General features: G+C 41.3%; 1 protein-coding gene across 2 annotated transcripts in view; it reads left to right on the top strand.

The window, feature by feature from the left end:
* Positions 1-19589, top strand: part of kdm6a (lysine (K)-specific demethylase 6A) — a 45893-nt gene that overhangs the window by 11551 nt on the left and 14753 nt on the right. For both annotated transcript variants that reach the window (XM_013913936.1, XM_005745547.1), the window contains exons 6-10: positions 7177-7297; positions 13326-13380; positions 13830-13864; positions 15351-15444; positions 18129-18255. In XM_013913936.1, the coding sequence (XP_013769390.1) occupies positions 7177-7297; positions 13326-13380; positions 13830-13864; positions 15351-15444; positions 18129-18255 (432 nt within the window). The remainder of the gene's footprint in view (positions 1-7176; positions 7298-13325; positions 13381-13829; positions 13865-15350; positions 15445-18128; positions 18256-19589) is intronic.

The following is a 19589-nucleotide window of genomic DNA, read 5'->3' as shown; positions in this document are numbered from 1 at the left end:
CTTCTTAACAGTTGACCTGTCACACTGCTCCCACTGCCAGACTGCAACTGCACCTTATGTACATTTTGTAGTATTCATTCCACCTCATTCATTTCTGTATTTTATGTATATAAGTCAGATTCATTATTTACAGTTGGTTTACACAGCTTTGTGTATGTATGTGTAATGTGTATATATAGACGTGTGTGTGTGTGTGTGTGTGTGTGTGTGAGAGAGAGAGAGAGAGATCTACATTGCTGTGCTTGAGAGCCACCATCTACCGGAACCAAATTCCCTGTATGTGTCTGCACATATACTTGGCCAATAAACACGATTCTGATTCTGATAAATACTCACAAAGAAAACGGCGGCCGTTACAACTTACCGGTATGTCTAAAAATGTATCGTTTCATGCATCGGTTAAAACACTCGACTCCAGCTACATGACGCTCAGCTGGAAACACTTCACGCAAGTCGAGCTGCCTGAAATTCACAGAATTTACAGAAAATGTTACATTTTTGTGATTTATATCGTTATTGGATGATAGAGGTCTTAATATCGGGATATGAGATTTTGGTCATATCGCACAGCCCTAGCACAACAGACTTTCCACTTGTGTATCGTGATTGTATAAAATCTTGGAGGCTAAGACTGTATTCAGATTGTTTTGTTCTGCTCCCGCCTGTGCTGGTGTTGATGTGCAAAGACGTGATGAGCGCTGACACTTATTGCATTAGAATGTAGTAGATAAGTCTGTGATGTGAGTGTAGTCATTTTGCTGCACCGACTGAAGTCCCATCAAACAAATCTTGTAACCAGACTTATGGAAACCAGGGGTGTAGCTTTCTTATATACCAGGCTGTAGAGGCTGACCTGCTGCTGTGTCTGTTACCTCTGGGCCTGTTGATTTTATTGCTTTCATAAGCTACACCAGCAGAACATCTTATGTTTTTCCGTTAGCCTAAGCCAAGCTTTTAAAGCTTGAAAACCTTCTTTAGCAAGTCTTTTACTACATTAGTGCTTTTTTCCTTGTAAGGGACCACCTTGTTCCTGGGTCTATTTCACTGAATCCCCATTGTAGAACTTTTACTTTGATTTAAGATCAAATACTTTTAAGTAATGTACAGCATTTTTGTCTAATGACCAACCAACGTATTATCATTGGTTGGTCATTAGACAAAGGCAGATATTTCCTATCAAATTTAAAATTACATTGCAGTGCACCGGCTGCATATGCACCTGTCAGGCTTTAGGATCAGAAATGACTACTCGTCTGTGCTCCATCAGTTTCAGGAGTAGAAAAATATGATTGGGTGGCTGATACAGTATTTTCCTATGGAGTACTGGTACCCAGTACTCCATTTTTTAGTACTGGGATTCCAAGCGATCTGAAAATGTGACATCAACAGACTGACAATGAGTCACATGAGCACATCTCTTTCACAAAATTCAAAACTATAATTTTTAACACCAGGCAACTAGGGAAAGGGCTTCACCTGCATTAGGTGGTACTCAATTTTAATGGAAAAACGACCAAAAGGGGGATCGGGCCGAGCTTGTAAGGTACTATTGGAAAGGGCTATTAGTGTAGCCGAGAGACCTGCGCAGAAAAAGTCTGTACAATAAAGAGGAGAAAGATTTTTACGTGAAGTTCTAAATGGTTAATCTAAGACTGCTTGCATGTTTCAAGTGATAAACTATGTCTGAGTTTGCTGAATTGCAGAGAAATTGTTGTCTGCAGAGCCTGCATATTCATCCTTTGCCCTCTTGCTCGCCATATGTAATTCCTTTCCTAAGTGCTTTCTGAGTCTCTCAGTGCAAACAGTGGTTGTAGAGCTGTACAGTCATGTTTCATTCACACTAAGATGAAACCATGGTTCTGATAGGTCTTTGAATCTGTTTGTGTAAAACGGCTGTGAGTGTTGGGGGATGTTAATGGGGGAGGGGAGCATGTCATGTTGGGACCTCAAGGTCAGATTACGTCAACTTGAGCCGGAGGCCCAAAGGAATGCTGAGCTGTCAAACGGTGAATGTTACTTCACAACGCTGTAGTTTTGCATATCCAGAGAGGGATGCTAGCCTATGAATCACAATCCTTTGATTCTTAGTGTTTATTAAAAATAAAAATAAATAAATAAAAAGAAAGCCATAATGGAAGGATAAGATATTAGGTCATAAATGCCATGCTAATTTTGATGTTGAAATAATGTTGGACATTCAATTTCAAATGGTCACCAACCAGTAGCCATATTTCAGATGTGCACCTTTTTGTTGTTGAATGGTCTTTTCTAAAGGCCTGGGTCGCCCTCTGTTCATCCTTTGGCTCGAGTCTGCCTTATGCTGTGTGTCACAACCTATTTGGTAGAGCAGCTTCACTTTGGATTGTGCCATTTAGGGAGGGGAGGGTGAACACAGAGGGGAGGGAGAGAGGGAGGGCCCAGATAAACAGGGAGGAGGGAAGGAGGGCAATGAGTTCAGTCAGGCTGCCGTTTGTGTGTGCGTGTATCTGTGTGTTGCACACAGTCAGCAGTGAGCTGAGTGCCCTGCCATACAGGAGAAGGGCTTCGTGCTGATATGCAGTTGCTATTGTTGTCATAGCTACACAGTGAGTGGCTTCAACTGGAAACTAGTATTTGTCTGTGTTTTAATGTGCTCTCGTCTCTGTAGGTTAGTTTATTTCAATATTGCTGAGAGATCGGTGCTGAAATGTTGGAAGGCTGCTGTCATGCTAGCAAATTTATGATTGCTTTGACATACACTACACTTGTGAAGCCAGACCCGCCGATATAGACCAGATCCACTGTGCAGATACTGTTACTGAATGACTGATTTTTAGCTTGCAGCAAAAGTGTTGAAGAGAAATTTGGGGACTTGAATTTTCAAACTGCTGAGCATGCTGTCATTCTTAAATAATCGCGCTCCATTTTCTGCTGGCTGTGCTGTATTTGACATTACAAGGATGGATTTGTTTTAAAAAAGGAGGGAGGGTTTGCATGTGCACTTTGCTTTTATTTTACAGATAAAAACAAAACGGTACAGCGGAAAGTCTGTTTGCCTTTTTCTGGGCTAAACAGAGAAATTAGTTCAGCATTTTGCTGGCAACTAGGGACCAAGATATGAAGTCCTCTTGTTAGCTTTGATGGAACATTATACCATTGTCACGTCAAGTTTATGTGAACTGAAACCTGTTTCAGACTAGAGTAAAAAAAGTAGGATGGCAAACTGTGCAACCAGGAAAAACCACTGGTAAATAAGCTTGGCTTTTGGGTGTGTTTGTTTGTTTGTTTGTTTTTTCTGTCTGGGAACAGTTGAAAGTCAATGCAGTTACCCTCTGGGAGGCCAGAGGCTGAGTGCCCTCTGCTCTGGGCACCCAACTTTGGTCGCAAGGCAACTGCTCAGCCTCTGGGTGGTAAGTCCAAGGCGGGCAGACTCCAGTCCCTCTTCAGTAGATTGATGAAGGTTTGCTGTTAATTGCCGTCTAATCTATAAATGCAGACAAGTTGCCAACAAATTTTAATCAGTGGTTTGCTCAATCACATATGGAATAGCACAAACCTGAGTTACTGTTCGGGCACTGAAAAGCATGTTTTATTTTGTGCCAATGTGTGTAGTTGCCTCTTGGACTGTTTATTTGGAATGAGAGGGAAAGATGTTACCAGAACAAGTGTGTAATTGGCACGGCTGGATGGCTTAAAGCTGTAGGCCTCTTCTGTCGCTCTTTCCTCAGTGTTTATAGCCGAGTCCCACATGTTCCTGCTCCACAATGATGCTGGTATTTTACTGAAACAGTAGAAGTAAACTCAACTTAATGGAAGGAGGAGAATTCTAATGCAAGACACATACAAGGATTCAGCTTACTTTCTCTCTTTATTTTATTTTATTTAAATTATAGTGAGCAGAGCAGGTTCCAGTGTGTCTGAATGTTGCAAAAGGGTCAGTGTTAGTTAAATTAATATGCAGAATATTCCAAGTCGTGTGCTTTCCTCTTCAGACACTCGAAGTCAGACGCAACAATACAAAAGTATAATCTGTAAGAATTAAACGCCCTCTCCACTTAGCCAGCTGTGCCACTCAACTTCGATGTTTAATATGAAGTAATGGCAAGAAGTTGTTAAAGAAAGAAAGAGTTAATGTTACACTGCAGTAGATTCCTAAGAAAGCACTCTACTTTGATGGAGGATTTATTTATTTTATTTTGTAAGTCTGCAGTTACCTTGAGAGTTAATAAATATGTATAATTACTCTGCATCTGTAGCAAGTTTCACACCATCACAATGGACTGGAAGTTCTAAGTGTGCAGTGAATGATGGTTGGGTTAGGCTTGAGTTTTTTTTCACTCAGCTGCTCTTCTTGGCCCGTCACAACAGTTGCATCATCATTTGCAAAGCCAATAAACTTTGCATGACATTTTATCAGAGATCCTCTCACAGCAGGGCTTTCTAACTGTAGGATGTGAGACTGCAGCCCCGGTGCATAGCATCAGTTAGGTTTCGCACACTGTAGAATACCCCTGATCAATCATATTTGTACACCCGGCACAGTAAGAGCATCTTCATTAACATGCGGACAGCTTGGAGCTGACAATAGATAATGTTTTGTTCTTCTAAACATCGTATATGTCAGGTGTTACACATGGATTTCAGGCTTATATGGAGGAACAGTTTGCAATAAAGCAACTCTAAGGTCAAATCCTGCCTCCACTCGAGTCTCAGTCCTCAAGCCTTCACACAGTTACCGACAATTTCAAACAGAAGTGTTCACACTTGTATCATATTTACCGATTCCTCTTCAGCCTTGTTACCTGCTCCCTGACTTTTGCTCTTGGTGAAATGCTTGTAGTTTGCCGCGTCTTTACTTGTTTGCCCCGTTTAGATCTGGCCCAGCCTGAGAGAGTTGATTATGCACGGTCCAATGCTGGCAAGTCTGTCCCTGGCCCAGGGTACAGCTCTGCAGGTCGGATGTAGGCGGGAACAGATTTGAGATTGCAGTATTATCACAAACAGATTGCATGTAGAGTGCTTAACAAATGTGTTAAACCACATGTCATAAGTGCCAACTTGTTCCTGAACTGATTCAGAGAAAAACCACCCCCAAAAAACAGTGGTAGCCGACCGACTCAGTCTTATTGCTGTTTTATCCCCATTCTACCGCCATATTGACACACCAGTGTTGATTTGAAGACGGGCAAGTTGACTACAAGTGGTCTCAGACCCTGGTCCCTGACTTTGAAGCCACATTGTACAATTTAAACATGGTGTCAGACTATGTTAACTGTTCATCTGCACAATTTTATACAATTTCTTCAGATTTACTGCAGATTTTTATTTGTGTAAAAACAAACAGCGGTGGATGGAGCAGCTACAAAGTTTTGCTTTTCTTTGCATCAGAGTTTTTGATCGGGTGTTTTGATGAAGGACTCCCGCTTGCCTTTTTCCACTAAAGGCATTAATGGTGATCACAGGAATAGCACTGCTGTTACGACACTAGAAACACGTTTTTCTTTCACTCTACCCGAGCTCACCAGCTCGGTAATGGCTCCGCCTCTTTGCTCTTTATGGTGTGTAAACATACTCTGGGTCCACGTTAAACTGTGCCAGCATCATCACTACTGCTGTTATGTTATCAGTGTTTTTGTTTAAAACTGGGGCCTGTTTGGGCTTAATGTTGTCAGACCTTTTAGTCACACGCTGCTCCTAAACACATTTATACTGAAGGTCCATTTTTAGTCGCACATGCGCGTGAAACTCTCATGTTTACATCATTTAACACATCGGCGCAATACAGAGCCATGTGTTAATCGAAGCAAAGTTCATGTTGAGAATTTTTTTTTTAATAATCGAGTTCTTGGAATTACTCAATGAAATGTTGTAGCCCTGAAATGGTTCCTTTACCTACAAGTTATGCTTCTATATGTATGCAAACATGTAACAGCTCAAGTGAGACGCCTCTGGCTCCCACCAGACCACTTGCCATGAAAAATCATCTTATGAATATAGTAAGCTAACAAAGTGCACATAACTCCATCTTTACTGTAGTGATGAGGGCCTCCACGTAGTTGACCCTGTTGTGAACTTTGCAAGCAAGCAAAGAGGAAAAAAAAATTACTTTTGGGAAAAGACACATGCGTGAAGCTCACATGGAACCATGTGTATCATAGATTTGGGCTGGTAGATACCAATATACAGTAGTGTCTGCAGCACCTTGAAGAATAATGGGAAGATACTAGGGAAGACACTGTCCACTGACCATAAAGGCTACAGTACAATATACTGATACACTGCTGAAGCCATTTTATTTAATTGAAGTAAACAAATTGCCTGCAGCTGTTTGTACAGTGAAATGATTACGATTTTTTTTTCTGTTGTAAAAGTAGCATCAAGCCTTATCTGGGCTACCTCAACCTGGATAATGTTTCGCAACACTAGAATAGTTTACAGCTTAGCAGCTGTTATGTTATGTATGGGTTAAGTTGCACAGTTGCATCTTGCTGCCTTAAATGGCTAATATTAGGTCCTCATCCCTTATCTCAACCTAATTTCCGAGATGGTTTTACAAATGGGATTTCACTCATTTTCCAAGTTTTTTTTCTTTTTTCTTTTCAAAGTAGCATTTACACTTATCTGGTTACCTTGGAGATTTTTATACTCCATATTATTACCATATCCATTCCATTCGCTTCCGCTTCTCCTTTTCAGGGTCGCGGGGGGCGCTGGAGCCTATCCCAGCTGTCATAGGGCGAGAGGCGGGGTACACCCTGGACAGGTCGCCAGTCTGTCGCAGGGCCAACACACAGGGACAAACAACCAGTCGCACTCACATTCACTCGCACGTTCACACCTAGTGGCAATTTGGATTATCCAATTAACCTATTCCCACAAGCTGCATGTCTTTGGACGGTGGGAGGAAGCCGGAGTACCCGGAGAGAACCCACGCAAACACAGGGAGAACATGCAAACTCCACACAGAAAGACTGATGGTGGAATTGAACTCAGGACCTTCTTGCTGTGAGGCAACAGCGCTAACCACCGTGCCACCGTGCTGCCTCTATTACCATATCATTATTATTATTATTATTATTATTGATTGGTAGTGTAGTAAAGTGCCCACATGGGCTATATTGGCATATTTTATTAGGTTAACTGTTTGTATTCATTTCTGTTCTTGTTAATCCTCCTATTTTCGTGGTCTTTTTCCAGGGCAATCAAGGCATTCCAGGAGGTGCTTTACATCGATCCCAGTTTCTCAAGAGCTAAAGAGATTCATCTGAGACTGGGATTCATGTTTAAAGTCAACACAGACTACGAGTCAAGCTTAAAGGTAAATTCAATTCAATTTCAATTCAGTTTTATTTATATAGCACCAAATCACAACAACAGTCGCCTCATGGTGCTTTATATTGTAAGGTACACCCTACAATAAAAGATACAGAGAAAAACCCAACAATCATATGACCCCCTATGAGCAAGCTCTTTGGTGACAGTGGGAAGGAAAAACTCCCTTTTAACAGGAAGAAACCTCCAGCAGAACCAGGCTCAGGGAGGGGCACCCAACTGACGCGACCGGTTGGGGTGAGAGAAGGAAGACAGGATAAAGACATGCTGTGGAAGAGAGACAGAGATTTATAACAAGTACAATTCAATGCAGAGAGGTCTGTTAACACATAGTGAGTGAGAAAGGTGACTGAAAAGGAAAATCTCAATGCATCATGGGAGTTCCCCAGCAGCCTATGCCTATTGCAGCATAACTGAGGGTTCAGGGTCACCTGGTCCAGCCCTAACTATATGCTTTAGCAAAAAGGAAAGTTTAAAGCCTAATCCTAAAAGTAGAGATAGTGTCTGTAAATCTAAATAGATATGAAGTTTGAGACAGAATCCAGTCTGTGTTTTAAGGATTTTATTTCAGTGGTGTCATATCTTCCACCTTGTCTTGTTTTATGTATTTTCACTGAGATGGTAAAATATGTTGGACTGAACTGAAGCATCCATGCACAGATAAAAAGGGTGATCTGAGGTTGCTATACTGAGGCTGCAGAACAATGTCCAACTTAATAGGATGCACTGTAGAGGACTACTGAACAGATGTTGTCTCACACATTTTAATAATGAAGTTACTGATTTCAGTTGGAATATTCTAAATATCTTGAACTATCCATCACAAAGGACTTGGGGTGACAACTCTGGCTGTGGTCTGACGTGATTTTATAAATGTAGTCAGAAGTAAAGCCATAGGGAAGCAGGCGAGCTATCTTATCTTGTAATGTTGTCATAACAACCTTATCAGCTAATATTGGAGGGATACTGGAAGCATTTGCTATTGTGGGTGTTTATGAAGTGTATTATACAGTCTTACTTTGTTCCTTGCACATCTAAAGGTTCTGCACCCACAGCTGATAGAAGTGCAGCTAGAACAAATATATACATTTTGACTCGAGTCATCAGCAGAGTGTCCTTGCCTGATGAGAGTGCTGGAACAATTGAATCATTTTGCATTCATGCCACTTAAGTTTCATGAATTCCGATGTACAGTCACAGATAAGAGCCTTTTAACTTTTTAGATAATTCTGACCTCCCTAGTCCTTTGGATCAACACAGGCTGCAGGATCATCTGTCCTGTGTGTCTGTAATCCTCGGATACTTGTGAGTTGTCGAGACAGTAACAAAAGGAAAAAGGCATTCTGACTTTTAGCTGCCGATCTGTTGTCGGGGATCCCTTTGGGGATTGATTGCTATCTGATCCTAGGCTTTGTCCTGTTTCAGACGTTATGTCACACTGGCATACTTATGCCAGTGCACTACAGAAGTTTAGACATGCCAACTGGATATTACAAGTTATACAAAAGTAATATTTATTACACTGCCATCGCAGAGGATTTTATTCATGGTGATTATTTATGAAATAAAAGTTCAAATAACCAGAACTAAGAATAGAAAACTAACTAAGAAAAGATTAAATTCCAATAAGTTACAAGTAAGTGTCAATATTGCAGCAATAGGTGCATCAGTGTATTTAACACTCTGATGACCACAGTCAGAAAATAGCAGGGGAAGCACTGCAGTAATATTCTTCCAGGCTTACAGAATATGAAGTTCATACATAGAGCTGTTCGATATAACGATATATATCGGATGACGATATAAAAACGTCTATCGTTTCATTTTACGCTATCGTTGATGGTCACTGTAGTGGCTATATAAATTTCTTAAAGTTCTCTCTATCGCTTATGTTTAATATAATCACACTACGGATGGACAAGCGCCTGTTTTTATGCGTTGTCGTTAGCAACAACGACGGTAAAACTATCTCATGTCCGCTTGTTTATTTTCCACATAAACCTTTCACAATAAAGCTCAAGATCCTGTTGAGACTTTTCAAAATAAACTGAATCATGTGAAAGAGTATGCAGAGTGTTTATGGATGAAAAGCAAAAAAGAGCCGTCAGGTGCTAAAAAATAAACCTTAGCCTCAAACGTTAGAACAGGCTTTTCCCCGCAACATGCCGTGTGATAAATACTCACAAAGAAAACGGCGGCCGTTAAAACCTATGTCAAAAAATGTGTAGTTTCATGCATCGGTTAAAGTACACGACGCCCAGCTGGAAACACTTCACCTTCCTGAGATTCACAGAATTTACAGAAAATATTACATTTTTTGTGATTTATATCATTATCGGGACGATAGATGTTTTATATCGGGATATGAGATTTTGGTCATATCGCACAGCCCTATTCATACATTACTAAATCTTTTGGGGAAGGTATAATAAGTGCCAGACACACAAACTCAGACACATATCGCTGTGATCTCAGTCAGCAACACAGGAGCTCCTCCTCTCCTCTGATGCCCATGGAGGATCTAGAAGGAAAAAGGTCGAGGTGGTCATATTTTCTTAAAAGTAAGTTGTGAGTTAGTGTTGCCTGATCTCCCTGACTTTCTTTTTTTCAGTCAGACTAAGTAACCTAGTTTGAATGTGAGTAGAAATCCTGCTGAAACACGTTTGAGCGGTATGGTTCAGAGGTCTATGAATTCAAATAAATTTGTCATTGATAGAAAAAAGCTGCAACATACACATTTAAACAATTCTCTCTCCAAAGAAAACACACCGACATCAGATTAACAGATAAGATGACACAAGAGGAAGTGCATGTAGTCAGCAAGGTGAATTACATTTCCAGAACAATACTGACAGTCCTGTATATGTGCAAGAAACGAAGTGTGCAACACTCGGAATTTAAGGTGCATGACACGTGTCTTAACTATATCAAGCAAATATTCTGTATTGGTTAATGGTGAAAGAAGTATTTCCTAAAGCTTGACATTTTCAGTTTACAGTTTATTACCAAAGGTTTTAAGAGTTTATACACATGGTGCTCTGCGGAGCTAACTAGGCTGCACGCGTTGCACGTCTTCACTCGGTGTTGGAGGCCACCCCTCCCTGTTTGTTCTGGCTCGCTGCCAACACATATACACACACAACTGCCCCACTTATCTAAAGGGAGGGGTGGTCTCTCACGCAGAGGAGCTGAGATTGAATAAATGTAAGAAACAGAAATGAGAAAGGAATCAGAAACTGTTTTCTGTAGTAAATGCGTGCAGGAGGGAGAGGGAGGGAATGTAGAAATGGACTTTCATGAAGGATGCATGTTTCAAGGCGCAGAGCATCAAGTGACTGAGATGCCTTGAGTTTCTAAGAACACATTGCAATGTGAATCACTGCATGTAACTGCACCAAACTTGGATTTCACATACAGCGCAGACAATTTCATCCCATTAGTGTCTGCTAATGTGGTTAATGAGAGAAGAGGAAATGATTTGGCCCCAGTGTGCTTTAAATTGAGGTTATATGAGTTGGCTGCTTCTGTAGAGCTGCGTAGCCATAGAGAAGAGCTTTGAGCTGAGAAAGAGAGGTGAGATTTGGGTTGGGTGAGGGAGGGGGGGATGTAGAGGTGGTGTTTCCCTGCCTGTTCCAGCTTTGAGGTATTGTGTGTCATCTCTCAGCACTCTCCACTGCAGCCGTCTGCTGAATAGTAATCAGTGACACCAGGATAGAAGAGAGGGGAAGGAGGTGGCGTGAGAGAGGGAGGGAGAGAGACAAAAAGAAAGATTGCAAAGAGACAGAGAGAGAGTGAGGAAAGCGAGACATGGGGAGGGAGGTGGAATGCCAAGCTGACAATCCTGCTGCATTATCTGCCTGATGGTAGAGCAAGTGTGAAAGGGAAGGAGGGAAAGGATAGAAGAGGCTGAGGCGGAGATCTACTGGAGGATGCTGTGGGGTTCCATGAGGAGTGTGATGTGAAAGCGATCTAGGTAAAAGCATTTGTCTTTGCCTCTGTTGCTTGACATTAAAGCATGTGGATGCAGTTGGAGTGTCTGGTGTTTAGTGGCTCGTAGCGCTGTTTAAAAGGGAGTTTGTCCTAAGCAGGGTCCTCTGTGTGTGTCTGCATGCGTGCGCATGCATGTGTAAGTGTGTGTGTGAAGCTCCACTGGCCCAGGGTGAAGCATGCAAAGAAAGATCCAGCTGGACGGCTCTTGATTTTTATCTGGCTGACATTGACCGTCTGTGCGGCTGCTGTCGCTCCAAGACAGCGGGCGCCTCCTTTTTCTGTGTGTGCTTGTGCTTATAGCTGTCTTTTTCCCCAGCATGGACCGCTGATGCTTGCCTTTTAAGGTTAAAGCAAGAAATCCTCTTTAATTTGACCAGTTCAGCAACAGCAGCAGTACAGTTTGTTCCAAAAGTGTGCGTGCCATTGAAAGAAGTTCAAGGTTTTGGGATTTTCCTCGTGCTCAGGTGCTGACAGGTTTTACTGACCCAGATTCTAGTGGTGCCTTTTTAAATGCACAAAGCATCATTTGGGACTGCATAGGGTTACAGTGCAGCAACCCTAGGGACTGAAAAAGGGCTCCAGTGATTCGTCCAAATAATTGATGACATCAACTATAAAAATTAATTGATGGGGGAATTTTATTGTCGATGCATCATATCATAAATTTATTTTTGTAACTGCAATACACTACAGGAAGCTATAGGGCAGTATCGCCTATATCGTCTGCCAAGACTGCAGACAATACTAACGAAGAAGAACGTAGCGCGAATGGCAAAACAGGAGGACAGAAGAAAATAGAAACTGAGATTTTAAACAAAAGTTATTTGCAGAGTGTCCAAACTGGCACTTTCCTTCCACGACAGGACTACTGCTGTGCACGAGCATTTAAAACGCCGGCACCCTGGAGCTGTGACGTCAGCTCTGAATGCTTCAGTTTTAGGGAGTTCAGTGCATCGCGTTAATACTTTATGTTCAAATTTGTCCAGTAATGTTTATGTTAGATTACCTATCGAAACCTTCTCATGCATGATGCTTGCTAAGCGAACACCATTTCAGTTTTGTTAGCTAAAGAGTGAAATGCGATAATGTAGCTACTCCTGTATGCTACTTTGTTTGGTTTTTGTTTTTTTTCTCACATTATTATTAGTGTTTATTCTGAATAGTAATTAGTACAAGTTTCTGGGTCATTATTTTATTTTGCCGTGGGCCGAGACAACACAGTGATATTCACAGGTGGGAAGACTTGACTAGGTGAAACACTGGAGCCTAGAAGAGGAGGTTCACCCACTGGAAGTGGAGATAAGCATAAGTGAAATGATCGTTGACTAATTAAAGAAAAATTGGCAGATTAGTTAACTACCGAAATAAACTGCAATGAAAACTGTCACCTTGAAGCCACTTATAGACAGGACATCTTGCTGGAATTTACATTTCACTTTCTCGTATAATGAACTTGAATACAGTTAAAATTACAGCAGTGTGTCAGCAACATCTGGGCATTTTGTGGAAGAACTAAAGGGAGTCCGAGAAGGCCAGAAGAGCTGTGTGACTTGGGCTAATCAGTTCAGTGACCCCATATAGAAGGCATTTCCTGGTACTGTGGCACGCCTTGGCCTCTGCAGACATCTGCCTTACCCAGAAACCGTAGTTCAGATGATGGAATTGGATGCCATTAATAGCCTGCCACTGGATATCAGCGTCTCATTTTGAGGACAAGTTGGACAGGAGAAAGGAGGGGTGAGATTTGTGCCTTAGCTTTTCCAGCTCTGTGTCCTCTCTTGTTGCAGTGGCAGGAGTTCATTTATGGTTTATTAGGAATGCTGGGGATTTGGGTAATGCACATTAGCTGGAGAAGAAAAGAAATTTCTCCACGATTTCCTTAAAAGTATCACTCCTGTGCTCTGTGCTCTCGGAAAAAACTAGGTTAAATAGTTTTTGTTTGTTTTTAATCTTGTCACAGAGATGTTTGATTTGTGTGAATTTGCTTTCACACTAAAATGATTAAATTTTTCCCCTCTCTGCAGCATTTTCAGCTGGCTTTGATCGACTCCAAACTCTGCACTTTGTCCAAAGCTGAAAGTAAGTATAGGTGCTATAATTGTTCCAGCCAACCAGTCACACGCTACAACGTAAAGTATGATCACATATGATGGGCCGTGTTGCTAGTGGTATGTAACACATATTGAAAGGGCATAGGAATATTTCTACAGAGCAGATTTTTTTCTCTCTCTCTCTGTTGCTGTTTCCCTGCTGACTCTGCCCAAGACTGGGGTTGCCTAGGAGACAGCACAAGGAGAGAGAGCGAGCTGGAAGTGCTTTCAAGCACATTGCAGATACACACTGTGATTTCAGATTACATGTACACTCTGGGGAAAGTGTCCTACTCCCCCTCCCATCTGTGCTCCATAGTGCTAGCAGTCTGTACCCACTGAGCTTCATGGAGCCATTATCTAGCTTAATTTCTCTCTTTGTTTGGGTTTTTTTGTTGTTGTTTTATTTCACTAATTTCTAATTTCTCACCCCCACAGTTCAGTTCCACATCGCTCATTTATATGAGATCCAGGTAAGCAATCGATAAATGTGGGCCAAACAATTTCATGTTGTACTCAATTAATATAGCATCATGCACCTGCTATAACTTTATATTGATTTAACAATTTCTCTGACAAGGGAAGACCTTCAGTGTAATCCAGCCTTTTTAAGAACTCAGATACTGTGGCTTATAAGAACAACTGTACTGTTTATTCATAAGTATAAAATAATTCAATTATTAAAAAATTATGATGAACAACACCAGTAATATAAAGCTTTAACTTCTAACTATTATTGTTTGGCTCAAAGGCTGCTGGGAATGATTCAGGGTATATATAGGTACATTACACCCCTACTTTGTACTAGACCACTGGTGTCGATGAGTTACTATATCTAGGTATTGTTTTTATTTACATGTATCTGTCCCTTTGCCTTGTTTAGGCCAAGTTTGAATATGTTAATGCACTCCTCAGTATGCCATTATGAAAATATGCTGCACTGGGGGTAGAGCAGGTTATTTACTAAGTGGAAGGTTGTTGGATCGATCCCTGGCTGCTCCAGTCACAGATCCCAAGTTGATGCATCCATCAGAGTGTAAATGTGTGTATGTCAGGTAGAAAGCACTTAGGCATAGAAAAAAGTGCTTTTTTGAATGGGTGAATGAGGCATGTTGTACAAAGCGCTTTGGGTGCTCAGGTAGAGTAGAAAAGTGCTATATAAGAACCATTACTGTTACTATCATGTTGAAACAACATGATCAGGACCTGTTGGAAAATGTGTCAATTAACTACAGAACAGTGTTTGTTCAAGTATTATCTAAAACTAAATGACTCTAAATGTCAGATCTTGTAGGTAATGGCAGGGCTTCATTACCAACAACCCCCCCATTGCAATTCTTCAGTTGTAGTAGTTCCAAATGCAGCTGTTCATTTGGTTGTATTTGCCTTCAGTCTTAATGACAATCATTAGTCGACACAGGAAGGAACATTAAAGAATCTCTCTCGCTTGTGTGCCCAAGTGTCAGTGTTTGCCCAGAGGTGTTTTTATTGTGTGCAGACAGGAAGAGTCTAGAGCCAGACTGTATGTGCAAGGTCTGCACATAGACAGTCTGGTGGGTTGGTTTTTAAAAGGCTATTTTAGACCTGATAAGAGAAGATTCTGTCCATGCACTGACATTACTCTACCTGATGATCTAGACAAAAGGTCAGTAAGCCCACTAAGTTAAAACAAACCCTTGGTTCACCAGCAGGCAGCTCAGATTTCCCCAAAATACAAACCGTTCCTTTTTGTTAAAGCACACAAACATTTTAGTGCAGACACACACACCTGCCAGACTTGTTGAGTCTCCCTCCCCCCGTGTGTTTGTCTGTGTATGGAAGGACACTATGAGTGTGAGGAGGTCTTTAAAGTCTTTGTCTGTCTAGATAAAACCATAAAACACTGGCTTTCCTGTCTGGCCTAAACAACCCCCATGTCTACTTCTCTTGCTTGTCCTCCTCTTCCTGTTCTCCCCGCAGAAGAAATACAGAGCAGCGAAGGAAGCGTATGAAAGTCTGTTGCAGACGGAAAATCTTCCTGCACAAGTGAAGGCGACCACACTGCAACAACTTGGTGAGTGACCTTTGCTGATGTAGGCCGATGCTCATGTCCACATGTGAAATGTACCGGATTAAACTGGCTGAAAGTATCTTCAGGCTCGGTTGGTTCGATTCCCGGCTTCCCCTAGTCTGCATGCTCATTTACCATTTACCATCCTGCAAAGAATGGGGGAAAAAAACCATCTGCAACCAGTGATTGCTATAATCGTTGTATTTTTACATCAAATGTTGTAATAAGTGGATTTTTATCTAGTTTGATTAAATAATTCTGGCTTTATTTACTCAGGCATTGGTTTCTCTCTGTGTGTGTGTGTGTGTGTGTGTCAGTATTAATCAAAAGATTTCATACATTTATATAAAAAATCTTTTTTAAAAGAACCACACACGCTGTGATGTTGTTGGTAAATTTTCTATATACACTTGCTGTATTACCTATACCTATTTAACTGCTTGTTAATGCAGATATCTAATCAGTGAGTCACAGAATAGCAACTCGTTGTATTTGGGTGAGAACAAGATGACTTATTGTAGTCCAAACTGAGCATCAGAATGGGGAAGGAAGATGATTTTAGTGATTTTGAACATGGCATGGTTGTTGGTGCCAGGAGGACTGGTCTGGTAGGAACTATCCAGTGAGCAGCAGTTATCTATGTTCATGCCAGAAGTCAGAGAAGAATGGCCAGAATGTTTTGAATTAATAGAAAGACAGCAGTAACTCGGGATAAGCACCGGTTACAACCAAGGCAGGAATGCACAACATGTTGAACCTTGAAGCAGATGGGCTACAGCAGCAGAAGACCACAGCAGAAACTGACAGTATACTTTGCACAGGTTCACCAAAATGCCAAGATAACCAAGGCAGTGAGGCGCACAGATTAGTTTGTTTGGTGTATTTGGCTTAGTATGTTTGTATATAGTTGTGGTAGCCACTGTTGTACCTATCAGGACTTGCTGGAAATTGGTTTTTGGCTAAAACTTCCCATTACAGATGATTTACGATGCTTGCAATAGCCCTGCCAACCTTGTGAGACCACTAGGAATTGCCATAGATTGCTGTCAAGTAGGGGTGGGCAATATAAACGATATACGATAGAAACGATACCGCTTTCTGACTATACCGCTCTATCGTGATAGCGTATGTTGATGATGTCATCAAGCTGCGCCTGTTTTGGTCGAAAGCATCGCAGCGGCTACAACCATTATCATCTGCAAATTATGCCAGGCGACAGTAATGGCAAAGAGATGAAGCACTTTTGAAATATGGGGAAAGCCAAACACTGCGCGTCCTCCACTTCCGTAACATTGATTCATTAATGTTGAATTCTCTCGCAGCTGTTCTGTTCCCATGTTGTTGCAGTATATTAATAACTAACCTTGTATTGTGGATGAATAATCTCAGTTGTTGTCCTGACTGAAGTTTGGCTCGTGTATAGCATCCTGCTATGCGATTGCATTTGTCCCTGACCACCAGAATCCCTCACGTTAACTTTTATCGAGTGGAAAAAACGTTGGCGTTCATCCTCCAGCTTCACTGTGCTAATGTTATGCTAACATAGCTGTATCACTACTAATCACGTAGCACAACATTATATACCAGGTAGTCCAACTTCAGTAACCCTGCAAACGCCATCGCTGTTTAGTTTTCTGTCTTTGTTTATGTTGGAAGTGGTAGCAGCGCTGTACGTTTTAATTAGTTTCAAAAATCTCTCAGTCAGAACATGGTATGTCATGTTTAGGTGGAAACTAGCGAGCTAACTTCCTGCTAACTTCTCACTCCGTTAAATTGAATAAATTCTGTTTTCATGGATGTTAAACTTAATCGTTACACCTGGTAAAGCAGCAACGCTGATGAAAGAATTTAGACTGTTTTTAACTCTGTGTTCGTTTGACTTTGGGACCTGAAGCCGACGGAGTTTTGGACCCAGATTACTCCGCGAAGCTCCTCACTACGGCAGCCGTAATGCTCTGACAATCCATCAAAACATTTTTTAACAGATTTCTGCACGCAAAAATAGGTTCGAGGTCAGTAAGCACAACCAGAATTCATACATAAGGCGCACTCGATAAAACAGGCGGAGTGAGAACACATCCGGGAATTTTTTGCGTTCTCGGCTTGATGCGTACTTTGAATTGGAACAGTACTTGGTCTCCGACTGATGACGTATCATGAGTACACGGGAATGCAAGTACACATAAGTACGCATATGTGGTTACACAGGTGTATAGGAGAAGAGCTGTGGGAGGTTTGTCATTGCTCATTACAGTCTTCCTGAGCCTCTGTGTTTGCTTGAAATTGCCCAGTTTATGTGTGTGCACGCACACGTACTTGTGCGTGTGTGTGCTTGAATGCAGGGAGGAGCTGTTTGTAAAGGCTGGTTCATATCAGATGTTTAAGCGTTTTGAATATAACTGCTTCTTTGACTTTTTCCACTGTTACTCTCATTAAAGTTTCAGGAAGTAACAAGTTTTAATTTATTTGATCTGTTGTTTTTTTTTCCTCCTTTGGCAGACAGAACTTAATCTTATCAGAAATCTTACCTTTTTCATTACATTAAAAAAAAAAAAAAAGAAGAGGATTTTGATTTATAACACTTGTATTCTCCTTTGGTATGTAATCACCACTAAATAAAAAAACAAAGCCAGGAGGTTTGTTACAGTTGAATCGTGAAGGCTGATGTTTTGTTTTGCTTTTCTCAGGCTGGATGCATCACACAGTGGAACAGTTGGGGGATAAAGGCACCAAGGACAGCTATGCCATCCAGTGTCTGCAAAAGTCTTTAGAGGCAGACCCAAACTCTGGCCAGTCTTGGTACTTTCTTGGCAGGTACGAAAGCAAAGGACGCGGCTGTTTGCGTATTATCTTGTCTTGTGTTGTGAAATTTAATTAGACGGCAAATTCTGATTTAATTTTAGTCGTAGTCTTTTGGCTGACCTTACTGTATATGAAGATTATTTCTGATTGGATCACTTCCAAACACGTCCCACCTTTCTGCACAACTTAATCGGATCTCATCTCTTCAAATTCATTTAGTTTTTATTTAGTTGTCATCTTCTTTTCATCACAAAAAAAACCACTTGTTGCCAAAAACATGACATAACACTGTTAGAAGGCATTACAAGATAATTTGTTTGTTTTTTAGCAACCTTAAAATCTAGCTAATGCTTCAGGATGTTAAAATGCATGCTCCTGTGCTGCTGTTTCGGTTGAATGTAGTAGATGCCCAGTCTTGACCATGGGGCCAATGCTGTCCTTGAGGTTACAGCCTAAGCAGGGAAAAAACAAAAAAAGGCATCCCTTAACTGGGTTATTGGTCTTTGCATAATATTCCTTTTAGACTAAGCAGTCTTTACTTGAGTCACTATGTTGGTGCTCTAGAATCGGCCTTGCCTGATGACCCACATAAATGGACCTTCCTCTGGATCAGGGTGCTGTTCAGTTCACCGACTGAAAGAGTTTCTAGTTATTCAGGAAAATAAGTTGAAACTTGCTGCACAATAGTCAGCATTCAACACTGTAAAATCACTTCACCATAAAACACCATCTGCACTGGTTTTTTGACTCTGTGTTTTGAAGCCTCAACTTTAAAACAGTTGATCATACGTGGACAGTGTGTAGCGTTACCAGCTTGCTTAGCAGGCTGCATGTGTAAACTGTATAGATTAGCAACACACGTCTGGTAATTGGTGCTAACCGGCAGACTAATAAATACCAGAATTTCACTCACCAGATCTGGGCAAACAGCAGGCATTCTTAATATTTTGCCAATTATTAAAAGCCTTACAAGCCTATGTGACCAATTATTGGTCTTTCATTAGGGCAAGTACGGTAGCTGTTTAGGTAGAAAAGCTTTTCTACTGCTTGGAAGCTGAAAGCTGCTCTTGCTCTTGATATAGCCATCTGAGTGATACCATGTGCTTGGTAGTCTAAGGAGCTTGGAAAGAAAAGCGCCTGGAGTTTCCTTGAAGACGTTTCACCTCTCATCCAAGAAGCTTTTTCAGTTATAAGTGCAATCGGTGGAGAGTCCCAGATTTAAGCCCTATTGGGAGTGTCCCTAAGATGGCCACGGACCCCCTATTGATCCTCTGCCTAATCACACGAGCCAAGGTGTGAAAACGTGTGTGTGTGTGTGTGTGTGTGTGTGTGTGTGTGTGTGTGTG

The sequence above is a fragment of the Pundamilia nyererei genome, unplaced genomic scaffold, assembly GCF_000239375.1.
Source record: "Pundamilia nyererei isolate P.nyererei 1_Seehausen unplaced genomic scaffold, PunNye1.0 scaffold00160, whole genome shotgun sequence".
In the NCBI taxonomy this organism is placed as follows: Eukaryota; Metazoa; Chordata; class Actinopteri; order Cichliformes; family Cichlidae; genus Pundamilia; species Pundamilia nyererei.
This window is presented reverse-complemented; position numbering and strand designations above follow the sequence as displayed.